Source organism: Pelodiscus sinensis, chromosome 22, assembly GCF_052426305.1.
Source record: "Pelodiscus sinensis isolate ZL-2025 chromosome 22, ASM5242630v1, whole genome shotgun sequence".
NCBI lineage: Eukaryota > Metazoa > Chordata > Testudines > Trionychidae > Pelodiscus > Pelodiscus sinensis.
Genome location: NC_143073.1, coordinates 22899127 through 22914969, shown reverse-complemented (window position 1 = coordinate 22914969; position 15843 = coordinate 22899127). Strand labels below are relative to the sequence as shown.

The 15843-nt window shown below is 55.5% G+C and overlaps 2 protein-coding genes across 3 annotated transcripts in view; one reads left to right on the top strand and one right to left on the bottom strand.

The window, feature by feature from the left end:
- Window positions 1-619: 619 nt before the first annotated feature.
- Window positions 620-11127, bottom strand: LOC102445942 (putative G protein-coupled receptor 33). The gene is made up of 2 exons (XM_075907883.2): window positions 9758-11127; window positions 620-4449 (listed from the first exon to the last, which is right to left on the bottom strand). Exons 1-2 carry the CDS (start codon window positions 9947-9949, stop codon window positions 3340-3342), a joined length of 1302 nt encoding a protein of 433 aa, XP_075763998.2. The 5' UTR covers window positions 9950-11127; the 3' UTR covers window positions 620-3339.
- A 232-nt stretch (window positions 11128-11359) lies between these two features.
- Window positions 11360-15843, top strand: part of IGLON5 (IgLON family member 5) — a 30037-nt gene continuing 25553 nt past the window's right edge. For both annotated transcript variants that reach the window (XM_075907887.2, XM_075907886.2), the window contains exon 1: window positions 11360-11637. In XM_075907887.2, the coding sequence (XP_075764002.2) occupies window positions 11478-11637 (160 nt within the window). In that variant the 5' untranslated portion in view covers window positions 11360-11477. The remainder of the gene's footprint in view (window positions 11638-15843) is intronic.

The window sequence follows — 15843 nt, the reverse complement described above, 5'->3', positions numbered from 1 at the left end:
CAGTAGAATAGAGGGTGTTTATTGCTTCTCCAGGATACAGCACAGCACAGATGTCATCTGGTTCCAGGGCAGGCCTAGGATGCCTCAGCCCCCCTTGAGATGGGGGGACTGGGCCCCTAAATTCCAGCCCCTTTCTCTAGGCTGTCTCCTCCATGCTCCCAGACAGAAACCTACCTAACTCACATCCAGCCCTGCCCCCAGCTAGGGCTCCACTCCCCTTCTTCCCATTGTTCCGCTCCCTGGGAGATAACTGGTTGGACAGGTTCGGAGCCCCCTTGAATAATGACTCATCCCCTGCCCTGCTGGGCCGTGCTGCAGACAGCAGAGGTCACCCACAGCCCACTGCCCAGCATAGCAACCAGCAAGGTACCCCCACTACGTCACAGCCTCCCATCCCCCTCATGTCAAGACCTCTACCTCCATCCCCCTCACACACATCCTTCCCCCCACCTGCACCATCCCATCCTCCTACCCCCGCCCACGTTGCCATCACGGGTGGTTGGCTGCTGGTCTACGAGAAGGTCTGCGTTGAGCAGAGTAGCCACAGGCCAAAAAGTTTGAGACCTGCTAGTCGAATGTGTCAAAAGCTGTCAGAGGAACAAACACGACTCTGTAAAAGCTGGGTACAAGAAGTGTTTTTACTTTTCTTTATTTTAGGAATTGGTGCTGGAGAGAGAGAGTGTGTGTGTTTGTGTGTAAAAAACATGACCTCCAAGCCCAAAACCAGAGATCTCAACAGTAATCTAGAATGGTGCAAATGTGTCCTTTCCTGGAATGAGTGTTCACATCTGCTGCATTGTGCTATTTTGCTTTCAGTCACGTTTTAATAAAAGAGATAAATCACAGTTCAAGAGAGAAGATAGCGGATAAAATATCCTTTGACTTGATCTGTTTTTCCTTGCTCAAAGGTCCATAGAAACACTGAAGAATGTACAGTCTGAGGTTTCATGATGTTCTGAATTCTAGACGAGAATAACTCCTAGATCCCATGCAGTTCTAGGTGTTGTTCTAGACTCATTAATGCCTTGAACGAGTCTAAAACTTGTGAACCATCGATTTCAAAGCAGAAAGGGAGTTAATGGGCAGCTGGGCTGACCTCCTTATGAACACTGGCCAAAGAATCACACACAATAATTCCTACATCAAGCCCAGACCTTCGGTCTGATCTAGAACACTTTGTATAGCCACGCCAGTCAAAAAGCCCTTCTTTCTGCTTACTGACTCCTATTCCCAATAGCACCCTGCAGGGTATTAGATCTATTGTTGCGCTGAATCAAGGTAGGCTGCAGAAGTTGTGTTGAGAATATGTAGGCCAAATGAAATCTGGAATCCAATGTGTTCAGAATCACTACAATTTGTGTAAACATGGGATCTAGAAGAAGTAACACTTTGGAAGAAAGGCCACATGTTCTAGACCCTCTGACAATTAGAATCTTCACCATTCAGAGGGGACTAGGCTTAATCTAGAATATAGTTGTCTCGTTGCACTAAAGGAAAGATATTGTATTCTAGATCATCTGAAATTTTGGAGCCATATGTCTGAGACGAGGATTAGAACTACTAACATCCTGGATTGATTTAGAACCCAGGAACTATTCAGCTCCAAGAGAAAATCCCTGCATTCTAGATCAAATGAACTCCAGAGCGCACATTGTTCTGCTGAATAACAAAATCCTCTGTGTCTTGCATTTGTCTGGACATCACCTCTCTTTGAAAGTAAACTGCAGATGTTTCTAAGTTCCAGCTGCAAAAGTAAAGCTTTCTTTGCATATTTCAAGCACTCTGGAACCTATTTGCTTACTCACGGTCATGGACAATCCAGAATTTAAGTTTTTCTAGCCCTAGTGTTTCTTCAACCAGATTAGCTGTTACCTCTGTACCTAGGGTTGGCATTTATCAGGAGTTTTTAGTTAAAGCTTCTCCTTTAATTGGTTTCCCTCAAAGTTGGGTCATTTCTAGATTCTAGAGTGACTGGAATTCTAAAGAGGGTACTAGTTGAGCTGTTGTTCAAATTGATCTGTGCCAGTTTTAGAGAAAGATGCCATCTAAAACTGTGGGTCTTAATGGTGATGGAAAGGCTTCTAGATACATAAGAAGAGTCTGTTTTTGTAAAACTCTTGGCTCTGGCTCCAAAGTTATCAAGGGGTCTAGATCTCCCAAGCAGCTACAGATTGGCAGGCAGAAATTTAGAACCCATGGGATGCTGCTGAGTTTAAAACCATCCCAAGATGTGGTACCTGTGAAATTCTAGAATCAATAAGGAATCTGGAACCTATACGTTCATAGTATGGTTTTAAAGAGGGGAAATATCTAGGACCCATGAAACCAGCTAGGAGTCTAAGGCCGTGTCCACACTACAGAGATTTTGCAGAAAAATGGCCGTGTTTCTGCAAAATCTTGCGGCCCGTCCACACCTCAAGTGCGTTTTTGTGCAAAAAAATCAAAAGAACAGAGGGGGTTTGTGCAATTGCTATTCCTCTTTTTATGAGGAATAACTCCTTTTTGCGCAAGAGCTCTTGCACAAAAAGGCGTGTGTGGACAGGGAACAGGGTGTTTTGGCGCAGGAAGAGCCAATCGAAAAAAGCACAGGTGCCCTGGCAGCCATTTTGTAAATAGGAATCAGAGTTTCCTTTTGAGAGAGTGTTCATGCAGTCTGGATGCTCTCTTGTGAAAAAGCACATTGCGTTTTTTATGCGCTTTTGCAGTGTGGACGCGCTCTTGTGCAAGACGTTTTTGCAGAAGATCTCTTCTGCAAAAAGCTTCTTGCGCAAGAAACCTGCAGTCTAGACATAACCTAACACACAAAGGTTTTTAAATGGTGAGTGAGCTAGAATCCATGCTCTTCTAGACTGAATTAGGAACCACTGAGTTACTGAGCATTGTGAGATCTGGGGCATGCACAGTTCTAAGAAACAGTCAAGAATCCATAACCCATTTGATAACATCGGGGTCTTAAAGCATGAGTGACCTAGAACCTGATCAACTACTCAAGCAAACTAGAACATACAGAGAAATTGTGGGTTTTAGATGATCTAAAATAGGTAGTGAACTCATGAACTTATAGGACAAATCAGGAAACGAGCACAATCTAGGGCTCCATCAGGAGGCTAAAGGGAGAGATATCTAGAACCCACAAGGCTGTAGAGCACATTGAGAATTCAGAACATATGAAATCACATCCGGGGCAGGAAGGGAATGAACCAGAATCTATGGTGTTCTAGACCCGGCCATTTGGGTTCTTGTGAAAGCCTGGGGAAATCCAGAACCCATGAAATTGTACAACACGCCATGTCTCTAGAGCCTGTTTCAGAGGCTGGGGGAGCTAGAAGCCGTTCAGCTCTATGTCAGCTCCTCTAGAGTCGTAGGGTCTAAACTCCCTGCCCTTGAATCCAGAGGCCCTGTCACTTGGTCCGGCAGCCCTGATTTGCTGGCTGCCATCCTGCCGTTCTCATGGGACAGAGCATCATTGCTGCTGGGATCTTCAGCAAAAATCTCCCGAATCAGAGCCAGCAGGGACCTCTTGAGCACCTGCTGAAACCTCTGCCCCACAAAGAGGTAGAGGATGGGGGTGAAGCAGGCATTGAAGCAGAAGGTGATGATGTAAAGGACCAGGATGACGTCCATCTCTGGCACCCTTTTGAAGGGCAGCAAGCCATAGTAGAGGTGGTAGGGCAGCCACGAGATGAAGAAGGACACCACCGCTGCCACCATGACTTTGAAGGGCTTCCCGCACCGTGACAACCTCTTCTCTTTCAGCTCCAGCCCCACCCGGCCGTAACATCCCGCGATGGTGCAGAAGGGCAGCAGGAAGCCCAGCAGGAATTGGATCACAAAGATGGCCAGGTGAATCCGTCTCTCCAGATCCCATCTCTTGGTTCCATTCCAGTTTCTGGAGATATTGTAATTGTTGACGCAGGCGATTCTGCCCCCATCCACCATGCGGGTCTCCCGGAAAGCCAGGTAGGGAGCGCTGAGAGCAAAGGAGACCAGCCACACGCCCACGACAAGTTTCCTAGCATGGGTCAGAGTGCGGTGATTCTGGGACCAGACGGGATGGTGAGTGAGGATGTAGCGGTCTAGGCTGATGAGGGTGAGCAGGAAGACGCAGGAGAACATGCCCACGGAGATGCAGGTGTTGAGGAGTTTGCACATGGCCGTGCCGAAGACCCAGTGGAAACCCAGGAGGATGTAGACAGCGAAGAAGGGGATCAGCAGGGTGAAGAGGAGGTAGCAGGAAAGAAGATGGAGGAACCAGAGCGTGGTCACCGTCCTCCTCATCTTCAGCCCCAGCACCCACAGGTACAGCCCGTTCCCCACCACACCCACCAGGAAGGTGATGAAGAGCAACACGGCTGTGGCCAGGTGAGCGGGGCTCAAAGCTGCTGGGCTTTGGCTGGAGTTTGCCTCTGTGGTTGATGGGAGGGTGGGGTTGCCTTGGTCCATGGTGCCCTGGGGAGAGAGAGAGATGTTGAAAGGGCCGACAGGAGGGGAAGAAGAAGAAGAGCGCAACACGAGGGAGGGGAAATGACAGGCAGGATTAGGAATGCACCATTGGAGCAGACCTCTCTGGGAACCCTCTGGCCCTCCAGGATAGCCTGGTGGGGTAATTCTCACATCAACAGGCCGTGGCTGGTGGAACTCACTGCCACAAGATAAGAGCTGAGGCACTGAGCGTTCTGGACCCAAGACTGTTTTAGCCACTTCCTCAGCGGCTTGTACGACCCATCCCTGCCTATGTACGAGGGAGACCCCTGAGGAACAGGGGCATGGACAGAGCCAGTTGGACATGTCAGCAATTTATCACTGGCATTTCAGTCCAGATCTGGTTCCTTTTAAAAAATGTAATGGCCACATTTCTGTCGCCAATGAAACAAGCGGAACCTGCATTTTTTCAGGGTTTGGAAAGCAATTGGGAGTTTCAGGACAGGTTGGGGGCGGGTAAAAGAATAGCAGTGTTGGTAAAACCAAACCAAACCCTGTTTGGAGTCACATATTCAGTTTTCAAAACCTGTTTTCAGCCCAAAGGCTTCAGGTTTTGACAATGGAGTTTTGTTAAAGGAAAATCCCAGTCGGGTTTTCATAACCTGTCTCTGCGGCTTGATTAAAACCCGCAGTTGTGGAAATAATTCGGGGGCTTCGTAAAAGTCTTGAGGTTCAGAAAGCGGCTTCTAGCCAAACGTTTGATGTTTGATATGTGGTTTGGGGAGGAAACAACTGATTTTCCTGTTTTAAAGACTCCGTGGGCAGGCTGGCGTGTGGGCTGAAAACTGAACAGTGCAAGGTTTTAAAAACCGGATTCTTTTTAAACTGCAAACGGGACATGGTCACGCCCCAGATGCTGCTGTTTGTGCCGTTTCGGTCGGACGTTAGAATAATCCCTAGCTCTCAAGTGGGGGAAGCCACGGGATCGGCCCCCAGGGGCGGTGGTGGGAGTCCCAGCCCTGGAGGAGTTTAAGAACGGTGGGACAAACACCGGGGGGCTTTTCTGGAGGATGCTCAGCAAACATAAGCAACAGGGTTCAATGGGGGGGGGGGGGCTCAATGAAAAAGTCCTAGCCTGGGGTGTGCAGGAGGTGAGACTGGAGCCATCTAGGGCAGGGGTGGGCAATAGTTTCGGATGGGGGGTGAGCACTCCCAAATTTTGGTAAGTGGCCAGGGGCTGCACTTTTCTACCAAGAGGGTGCAGGGGCTGGGACGGGCGTTGGGTGCAGAAGGGAGCTCGGGGTAGGAGACTGGGCTGCAGGAGAGGGCGTGAGGTCTGAGAGGGAGTTTGGGGGAAGAAGGGGGTTCACAGAGTGTGTAGTTCTCTTCCCACCCCCAACTGGCGCAGGAAGCAGATGGAGCAGCCAGCCGCTCTGAGCCCTGGGGCTGTGCCCTGCCGGTGGGTCCAGTGAGGTGGGCCACGGGACAGATTGAAAGGCCCGGAGCCGGCCCTGGGCCATATCTTGCACGCCTCTCATCGAGGGTCCTGTCGGAGTTCCGGATGGATGGATTTGTGAATCGGAAGTGGCCGGAGGCTGAGAAATGTGCAGCTTCGCCCTTACGTCACAGCTCCGGGGTCTCTTCTCGCTGTGTGTGACATCCAGAGGGGAACTGAGTCTGGCTGACACAGGAAACCTCAAGAGCTGACGCGGTTTCACAAAGGCATGGGGCTAAACCGCAGGAGAAAGTGCCACTTCCCTGGCCCTAGAAGGGGCTTTCCAGCTGGCAGCCTGGGGCCTTCTCAACAGCTGGAGCTCAAGGCAGCTGGGTTCTATTTCTGCATCGGGGGCAGGAAGGGGAGAGCTGAAGCTGGAGCAGAGAGAGAAACAGCTGCTCTCGCTCAGATCAATGGGCCCATCTACCCCGGCCTCTGGTCTCTAGCAAAGCCCAGCTGCTTCTGAAGAAGGTACAAAACACCCCCTACTGGATAAGGATGGAATAATCTCCCCAAGGGGGAAATTCCCTGCTAGAAAGTGGGTCTAAATCAGGGGTCTCCAACCTTTTTAAGCACGAGATCACTTTTTGAATTTAAGTGCAATCCAGGATGTACCTCAAACCCAAACACTCTTGCCCCGCCTCCTTCCTGCCCCTTCTCCAAGGCCCCGCCCCATCTCACTCCCTCCTCCCTCCCCCTCCCTCACTCAGGTCTGAGCTGAGCCTGGGGCAGGGAGTAGAGGTGCAGGATGGGTGCAGGGTGCAGCCTCTGGGAGGGAGTTTGGGTGCAGGGGGGCCAGGGCAGGTTTGGGGTGCAGGAGGGGTTCAGGACTGGGGCTGAGGTTTGGAATGCAGGCGCCAGCTGGGCACCGTTTACCACAGGTGGTTGCTGAGTGGTGGTGTGGGGGGCTAAGGCGGGCTCACCCCTCCCCTGGCCCTGCACCACGCCCAAAAGCAGCCAGCAAACTCACTCCATCCCTGGCCCCGCCCCTGCTGTGTGGAGATGGGGTACAGGGTGGAGGGAGGGGCAGCCTGACATCAGCACCCTCTCCTCTTCTTCCTGTGTCCTGCACAGCAACCAGAGGCTCCTGGGGTGGGGGGGGGGGGCAGCTCCGAGGCAGAGGGCAGGAGCAGCATGGCAGTGCTTAGAGGGGCAAATGAAGTGCCGGCACTTGACAGCCCCCAGCCAACCCAGTCAGGGTCACCTGTCATAGAATCACAGAACCACAGAGCTGGAAGAGACCTCAGAAGGTCATCAAGTCCAGCCCCCTGCTCTAGGCAGGACCAACCCAACTAAATCAACCCAGCCAGGGCTTTGTCAAGCCGAGACTTAAACACCTCTAGGGATGGAGACTCCACCCCCTCCCTAGGGAACCCAGCCCAGTGCTTCACCACCCTCCTAGTGAAATAGTTTTTCCTAATCTCCAACCTGGACCTCTCCCACCACAACTTGAAACCATTGCTCCTTGTTCTGCCACCTGTCACTACTGAGAACAGCCTCTCTCCAGCCTCTTTGGACCCTCCTTCAGGAAGGCTGCTCTCAAATCCCCCCTCACTCTTCTCTTCTGCAGACTAAACAAACGCAAATCCTTCAGCCTCTCCTTGTAGGTCATATGCTCCAGTCCCGAATCATTTTGGTCGCCCTCCGCTGGACCCTCTCCAATGCGTCCACATCCTTTTTGTAGTGGGGTCACCCTGGTTGGTGACCACTGGTCTAAATCCTTTCCAAACATCTTGCTACTGGTTTGAACCCCTGGCTCTAAAGGTTCTGTTTGCCCTTCTGACCCAAAGAAACACTCCTTGCTTTCCTCTGCACTGTGATTGGTGAGGAGTTTCCTGGGGCACTGAGTTCCAAAGGTACCACTGTCATTCCAGGCATCCCCTCCTCTGGCCCCACCATCCCTTCCTGGGGCTGAGCAACTGGCCTTGGCAGCACCAGGTGGCCAGGTGTTCCCAGGCCGATGGCCTCACAAATGATCACATTAGCCACGTGTCAATTACATTCACTGGCCCTTCCTGGTTGAATCATGGATTTGATGGGGGTGCTGAGGCTGGGAGTCCAGACTCCTGGACTCTGTTCCTGTTCTGATCTAATCTCCTGCACAGGCCAGTGAACCAGGGATTCCTCCAGCCAGCCCATATCTGGTGGTTGAGCTAGAGCGGAGCCTGCAGCAGCACACACCTGCTCTCCGTGAAAGGCTCAGGCGGGGCAGAAGCTCCAAGGAAAATCCGCCTCTTATTTCCAGCCTTGATTCATTTGGCTGCACCCCCTGGCCATCGGTGCCAGCTGGGTTAACCAGCCCTCTGTTCCCTAAATCTCCTCCCCAGGGAGGTGCTGACAGACCGGGATCTGGTCCCCTCTGAGGCATCTCTGGAGAAACTCCCCCAAAGGAGCTCCCTCCATGCCGGGCTCGCAGGCAGGATTCCCAGCCCTCGGATCAGCCCTGTCACTCTTCTCTGAGCCCTGCCTCATGTCCCCACTTGCTGTTTGACATGCGACCCCCCCAGAGCTGGGTGCAGCCTCCAGCCATGGCATCCCACCTGCTATAACCAGAGGGGACTCCCCCCCGCCCCCGCAGCTCTAGCCCAGGCTCACAGCCACTCTCTTAGCAACAGCATCGCTCGGGCCGATTGCGGGCTCCTGGCTCCTTCTCCGTAAGGAGATGGGGGAATCCGCCTTCTTGGAGCCAGGAGATATGGGGGGGGGGGGAGGGAGTTGCCTCCTGGCAGCCACCCCCCAAACCACCCCGGTCTGCCTGTCTCCTCCCAGCGTTCGGCGCCATCAGATCTACCTCCAGCCCGGTCCGGCCTGGCTCTGCAGCTGGGGCCTGAGCGAGGCCCTGGGGAGACCGGAACAGAGCCTGGTTCCCTCTTCCCCTGGAACTGGAAACTGAAACTGTGCTAAAGGGCCCAGGGGTGGGGGTGGGGGATCTGGCAGCCCGGCCCTGCCCCCCAGCTCTGCACCTCATTACCACCCTGCAGCTCCTGCCAGCCCATCCCTTCCCTCCCCCCCGGCCCTGCCCGTGTCCCTCACTCCTGACCTGCAGCCCCTGCCATTTCCATAGGGGTACCCAAGCCCTGGGTCTGACAGACACCTGTGAGCACGACCGGTACAAGGGCCCAGTGTGCTTATGTCCCTGTGTGCGATAGAGCTTGTGTGTGTGTGTGTGTGTGTGTGAGAGAGAGAGAGAGCTAGTGTGTGTGTGATAGAGCCAGTGTGTGTAATAGAGCTAGTGTGTATGAGTGTAATAGAGCAAGTGTGAGTGTGTGTGATAGAGCTAGTGAGTGTAATAGAGCAAGTGTGTGTGTGAGTGTGCATGTGTGAGAGAGCGTGTGTGTGTGTGGTGTGTGTGTGTGTGTGTGTGTTGCACTCCCACACCACACAGCCCCCACCCCATCCTGTGACCCCCCCCCCATTCAATCCCCCCAGGGCTTCCAGTCTGGATGAAACCAGAGCAGCCGCGCTCCCAATTATTCCTGGTTGTTTATATTTGCTGTTTGTGGGTAATAAACGTAATTGAATTCAGCACCGCAACGGGAGACAGAAAGGATCTGATGGGGGGGGGGCAGGACTCCAGGGTTCTCTCCTTGGCCCTGGAAGGGAAGTGGTGTCCAGTGGTTAGAGCAGAGGGGAGGGGTGCCCTGCCTGGGCACTGAGCTCTCCAGGGTGCCAGGACTCATTTGTGTGAAGCCCCCTCCCAGGATCCCCTCCTTGGCTGAACACACATCATGGGAGCAAAGGCCTGTGAAGCTGCTGCACAGAACGCAGGAGTCCCAGCCCCCAGACTCTAACCCCTAGGCCCCACTTCCTCCCTTCTGGTTCCCGCATGCTTCCACCTACCCTGCAGCTGAGGGTCTGGTTTCCCGGCAGCGATGGGTTCCCGTCGGAGGTCCCGTAGACTGGACCCGCTGGGCAGAGCTTGGAGCCACTGAGGGTTTCTGCTAGAAAAGGGAGGGGCCATGTTTCCATTAAGTCCTGCACCAAGGGACTTACCAAGAATATGGAGATGAAACAGGAAACCTCACTTCTCATTTCTCCATGCTAGGCACCCATGCTCTGACCGCTAGGCTTCCCTCCCCCAGAGCTGACTCCAGAGCCCATGAGTCCTGGCCCCATCTCTAATCCATTCCCCTCCCCCGGCCAGCAGAGAACCCCAGAGTCCGGGCTCCCAGCCCATGCCTCATGCCACCCCCGTATGGGGGACCCACCCAGGAAACCCGGTCTCTGTCATTGTCATTAGCCTTGTTGCCATGGTAACCAGTGCTAGTAATGGTCATAAAAATCACCCGACCCCTTTATTAAATCCAGCCACTGAAGTGGACTCCCTGACCCACTGCGGCTGCTGGGAAGGGCGGGGGCGGGGGGGGGGAGAGTCTAATGGTTAGAGAGAAGGAGGGGAAGGGGAAGCAAGGACCCCTGGGTTCTGTCTCTCGCTCTGGCAGGGAACTGGGGTCAAGGAGCCAGGACTTCTACCACCCCTTACGGAGATGGTGCGACAGAAGCAGAGCCCATCGCTGCCTGCCTCAGTTTCCCCACCTATAAAACAGGGTGCATACTCCTGCCTGCTTCTCTTTCAAGGCTGGTGCTCACTGTGTGCCTGGCACCGGCTGTGTGTCTGGGCAGTAATGGGGCCTGGCCCCATAGGGCCCGATCCTGTTGGCGGGGCTATCCAACAGGACTGCAAAAAAATCATCTGATCCCATCCTCCTGCGTCCCTCAACAGTGCAGGGAAGCTGCTCTTCTTGAGCATCCTCTGCCCATCCCCCTGGCCTCCTGCCTCCTCAGGAAGGGGGTTAGGAGCAATGAAGCCCCAGGTAACTAGCCACCCCCTCCAGAGAGAGAGCAGTCACTATGCTAGGCTGTGTGTGGGGGGGGGTCTCCCTTGGTCGTGAATGCTGGTCCCCATCCGGGGGGGGGGGCAGGCTGTGCTGGCATGGGAGGTCTTCCCTGGCAGGCAGGGCTGGTCCCCATACTGGAGGGGGGCCTGTGCTGCGGTGGGGGGGGGGTCTCCCTTTGCAGGCAGGCCTGTCCCCCATGCTCTGGGGGCGCCAGGGGGCGCTGTGCTATGGTGTGTGTGTGTGGGGGGGGTGTCTCCCTTGGCAGGCAGGATTGGCCCCCACACCCCGGGGGCGCTAGGGGGCGCTGTGCTGCGGTGGGGGGCTGCCCCTTGCGGGCCCAGACGGCCTCCCCCGAGGTGGGGAGCCGAGGCTGGAGGGGACAAGGAGGGTCTCCCCTGCCCCTATGACGCTGGGGCTGGCGATGGGGGGAGGATGCGGGGGGGGGGGATCCCAGGTGCGAGGAGCTTCCCCCTCGCCCCTCCCCCCAGTGCTGCAGTAACAAAGAACGCCTCATAAATCAGCGCCCCCCCGCCCGATCTGGCTTCTCCCCGCTCCCATTGGTCCGCTCCCCTGTCTTCATTTGCGTGCCTGGCTCCGCCCCGCCCGCTCCTGCTCCCTGATTGGCCGCTCCCCCTCGATCAGCTGTCTGTTAACGTTCCACCGTCCCCCCTCCCCCGCACACACGGCGCCCCCCCAGCCCGCTCCGCGCAGCCCCTGATTCGATGCGCCAGGGCTGGTGGGCTGGAGCCCGGGCTCGCCCCGTCCGAGCGCCCGCTGCTGCCGCATCCCGGGCCGGAGCGCGGGGAGCCGCCGACGCCATGAGCGGGGCCGCCGGGCCGGCCGGGCTGCTCTGCCGGCTGGGGCTGGTCCTGCTCTGCCGAGGTACCGCAGTGCCCGGCCGAGGGCGGGGGGAGAAGTGTGTGTCTCTGCCGCCCCCTGCTGGCGGGGTTGAGCCCTGCCGCGTGTGAGTGTGTGCGCGTGCACCGGGGGCAGGTGCGCACCTGGGGGGGTGCACCTGGGGGGGTGCGTGTGTGTGCACGGGAGGGGGAAGTGTATGTGTGCGCGCACCCCTCAGGTTTGTATGTGTGTCTGGGTACACGGAGGGAGTGTGTGCGTGTCTGCGCACCTAGGGGGGCACTGTGTGTGTGTGTGTGTGTGTGTGTGTGTGTGCGCGCACCTTGGGGGGTTTGCCTCTCGGTGCACAATTTGCTCTGCGTGTGAAACACTAGGGTGCACCGACTTATCTGTGCGTCTTGTGCAGCTCTGGGCTGCACAATTCAATCGCTGTGTGTGTTAGACTGGGATGCACAATTTGTGCTGTGGGAGGAGGGGGTGACCGCAGGGGATGCACACTTTGCTCTCTGTGTGACTCAGACTCTGGGATACACGATTTTCTCTCTCAGACTGCACATCTCCAAGAGGGATGTACAATCTTATTTCTGTTTGCAAATGGAAGCCACAATTTGATGGGGTGTGTGTGTGTGTGTGTGTGTGTGTGTGTGTGTGCTGCCTCCTGTTGGAGGGGATGAGCCCTGCTCTGTGTGTGCCTCTGGAATGCACAATTTTTATTTGTGTGTCTGTATCTCCGGACTAGTGTGTGGACCTTCAGTATGCACCATTTGATCTGTGTGTATTTCAGACTGAGATATAAATGTGATCAGTGTGTTCTGCCACAGGGATGCTGATATTTTATCTCTGTCCATTTATATCTCTGGTTTACACAATTTGTGTGAGCGCACGCGTGTGCTATTGGAATATTGACAAAATTATCTATCACTGTGCGTATGTACCTCGGGAATAGACAGTTTGTATCAATTAACGTATCTCCCTGGCATACACAATTTGTGCATGTGTGTGTGTGTGTGTGTGCACGCACGGCTGAAATAGATGTTAATAGTGTTTGTGTTTCTCCTAAATAATCAGATATGCTCCTCTGTGTGTCTCTGGAATACAGAATTTCCCCCTCACCTTCCCTCTCTGTACCTCTTGGCATGCAAACTATTCCCTCTGTGAGGCTGTCCGTGTGGACACGTATGTGCCACATGTGTGAGTGTGTGGCTGTGGGAAGACGGCTCCTAGCTGTGGAAGGGGATGGAAAGGGATGTGTGGATGCGGAGAAGGAGAAAATGCCACAGGGAGAGACAGACCTAGCTTGTGGCCCTGGAAGAAAAAGAAGCCCGTGTTTGTACGTTAGATGCATGGGGGGAGATGGACGGCTGGATGGGTGCAGGGGTGCGTACAGGCATGGATGGGTACAGGGCATGGATGAGTGCAGGGTGGTGCATGCGGGCATGGATGGGTGCAGGGGTGCGTACAGGTATGGATGGGTACAGGGCATGGATGGGTGCAGGGGGGTGCATGCGGGCATGGATGGGTGCAGGGGGGTGCATGCGGGCATGGATGGGTGCAGGGGTGCGTACAGGTATGGATGGGTACAGGGCATGGATGAGTGCAGGGGGGTGCATGTGGGCATGGATGGGTGCAGGGGTGCGTACAGGTATGGATGGGTACAGGGCATGGATGGGTGCAGGGGGGTGCATGCGGGCATGGATGGGTGCAGGGGGGTGCACAGACATGGATGGGTGCAGGGGTGGGTGCATATGGACATGGATAGGTACAGGGATGTGTTTGGACATGGATGGGTGCAGGGGTGAGTACGGGCATGGATGGGTACAGGGATGCATATGGACATGGATGGGTACAGGGGGGTGCACAGACACGGATGGATGCAGGGATGCGTGCAGGCATGGATGGGTACCGGGGTGGGTATGGGCATGGAAAGGTGGCCGGACAGGTAGGCCAAGGGGAGGGGGTGGAGAGTGAGGTGTGTATGGAGGTAGATGGTGGAGGCTAAATGGCTAGAAAGGTGCATTTGGGGATAGCTAGAAGGGTGTGGAGGATGGATGGGTAAGGAGATAGAGGGGGTAGGTGGATAGAGGGGTGTGGGAGATGGGGTAGAAAGGTGCAAATGGGGATAAATAGATGGTGGGTAGGGGATGGATGGATAAATAGAGGAGTGTGGGGTTATTGGATGCAGAGGTGCATATGGGGTTAGATAGATGGGATGGGTAGATGGGGCAACTGGAGGGATAGAGGATGGGGGGATGGGTAGATAGAGAGGTGACCATGGGGTAAATGGGGAGACAGGAGGGATAGAGGGTGGGAGATGAATCAATAGGTAGATGGAGGGTGGGGATACAGGGTTGGTAGGATGGATTGATAGGTAGATGGAGGGTGAGGATACAGGGTCGGTGGGATGGAGGGATAAAGGGAGGGGGATGAATCGATAGGTAGATGGAGGGTGGGGATACAGGGTTGGAGGGATAGCGGGTGGGGGATGGATCGATAGGTAGATGGAGGGTGGGGATACAGGGTCGGAGGGATAGCGGGTGGGGGATGGATCGATAGGTAGATGGAGGGTGGCGATACAGGGTCGGAGGGATAGCGGGTGGGGGATGAATCGATAGGTAGATGGAGGGTGGGGATACAGGGTTGGTGGGATAGCGGGTGGGGGATGGATCGATAGGTAGATGGAGGGTGGGGATATAGGGTCGGAGGGATAGCGGGTGGGGGATGGATCAATAGGTAGATGGAGGGTGGCGATACAGGGTCGGAGGGATAGCAGGTGGGGGATGGATCGATAGGTAGATGGAGGGTGGGGACACAGGGTCGAAGGGATAGCGGGTGGGGGATGGATCGATAGGTAGATGGAGGGTGGCGATACAGGGTTGGAGGGATAGCGGGTGGGGGATGAATCGATAGGTAGATGGAGGGTGGGAATATAGGGCCGGTGGAATGGAGGGATAGAGAGATGCATATGGGGATGGATAGGTAGAGGGCGGGTGAGTGGATGGATAGGCGGATAGAGAGGAGATGGATGGGTAGAGAAGTGGGGATGGGGGAATCGTACCTGCGAGGTAGGGGGATCAGTAGATAGAGGCATATGGGGCTAGATGGTGGGTGGATGAAGGAACAGAAAGGGGCAGGTGGATACCTAGAGAGGAGTGGGGGAGGGTAGATAGGTTCCTGGGGGTGATTGGCTTACTGCTCAGAGGGCTGTGTGGGATGGGTTGGTAGGTAGGTAGAGGGATGGGGGGTTAGATGGACGGCGAGAGGCACAGGGGGTTGAATAGGTGGGGAAGGGGACGGATGGGTAGCCGAGGGGGTAGATAGCTGGTAGGTGGGTGTATGGACAGGTGCGGGCGGGCAGAGAGATGCGTGTGAGGGGAGGGATGGACGAGTAGAGGGGTTGTGGGGAGACCGGTGGGTGGGGCGATAGAAGGCTGTGGGGGACGAAGAGGCAGAGAGGTGTGTTCAGGGTTAGATGGGTGGAGGTTGGCTGGCTAGACAGAGATAGGTAGAGGGGTCAGGGGAGGGACAGATAGGTATATGGGGCTGTGGGGGTGGGGGAGATCAGTGGGTGGGTAGACAGGGCTATAGGGGAGAGATGGCAGAGAGGTGCGTTCGGGATTAGCTGGATGCAGGGGATGGGGAGATGGGGGATGGGGATGGGGCTGTGGGGAGGGGGCGGAGAGGTGCGTTCGGGGTTAGCTGGATGCGTGGGATGGATATGGGGCTGTGGGGAGGGGGGCGGAGAGGTGCGTTCGGGGTTAGCTGGATGCAGGAGATGGGTAGATGGGGGGATGGATATGAGGCTGTGGGGGGGAGAGGTGCATTCGGGGTTAGCTGGATGCGGGGGGTGAGTCGGTGGGAGATATGTGTGGGGGGAAGGGGGCAGAGAGGTGCGTTCGGGGTTAGCTGGATGCGGGGGGTGAGTAGGTGGGGGATATGTGTGGGGGGAAGGGGGCAGAGAGGTGCGTTCGGGGTTAGCTGGATGCGGGGGGTGAGTAGGTGGGGGATATGTGTGGGGGGAAGGGGGCAGAGAGGTGCGTCGGGGTTAGCTGGATGCAGGGGGTGAGTAGGTGGGGGATATGTGTGGGGGGAAGGGGGCAGAGAGGTGCGTTGGGGTTAGCTGGATGTGGGGGGTGAGTAGGTGGGAGATATGTGGGGGGGAAGGGGGCAGAGAAGCGCGTTGGGGTTAGCTGGATGTGGGGGGTGAGTAGGTGGGAGATATGTGGGGGGAAGGGG

What these genes read in the sequence shown, in the direction of transcription:
- LOC102445942 (XM_075907883.2), bottom strand. Translation starts at nt 9,949, where the DNA reads ATGAGAAGTGAGGTTTCCTGTTTCATCTCCATATTCTTGGTAAGTCCC. An exon ending in ACCAGACCCTCAGCTGCAGG is followed by an intron (nt 4,450 to 9,757) that starts GTAGGTGGAAGC and finishes CTCTCTCCCCAG; the next exon opens with GGCACCATGGACCAAGGCAA.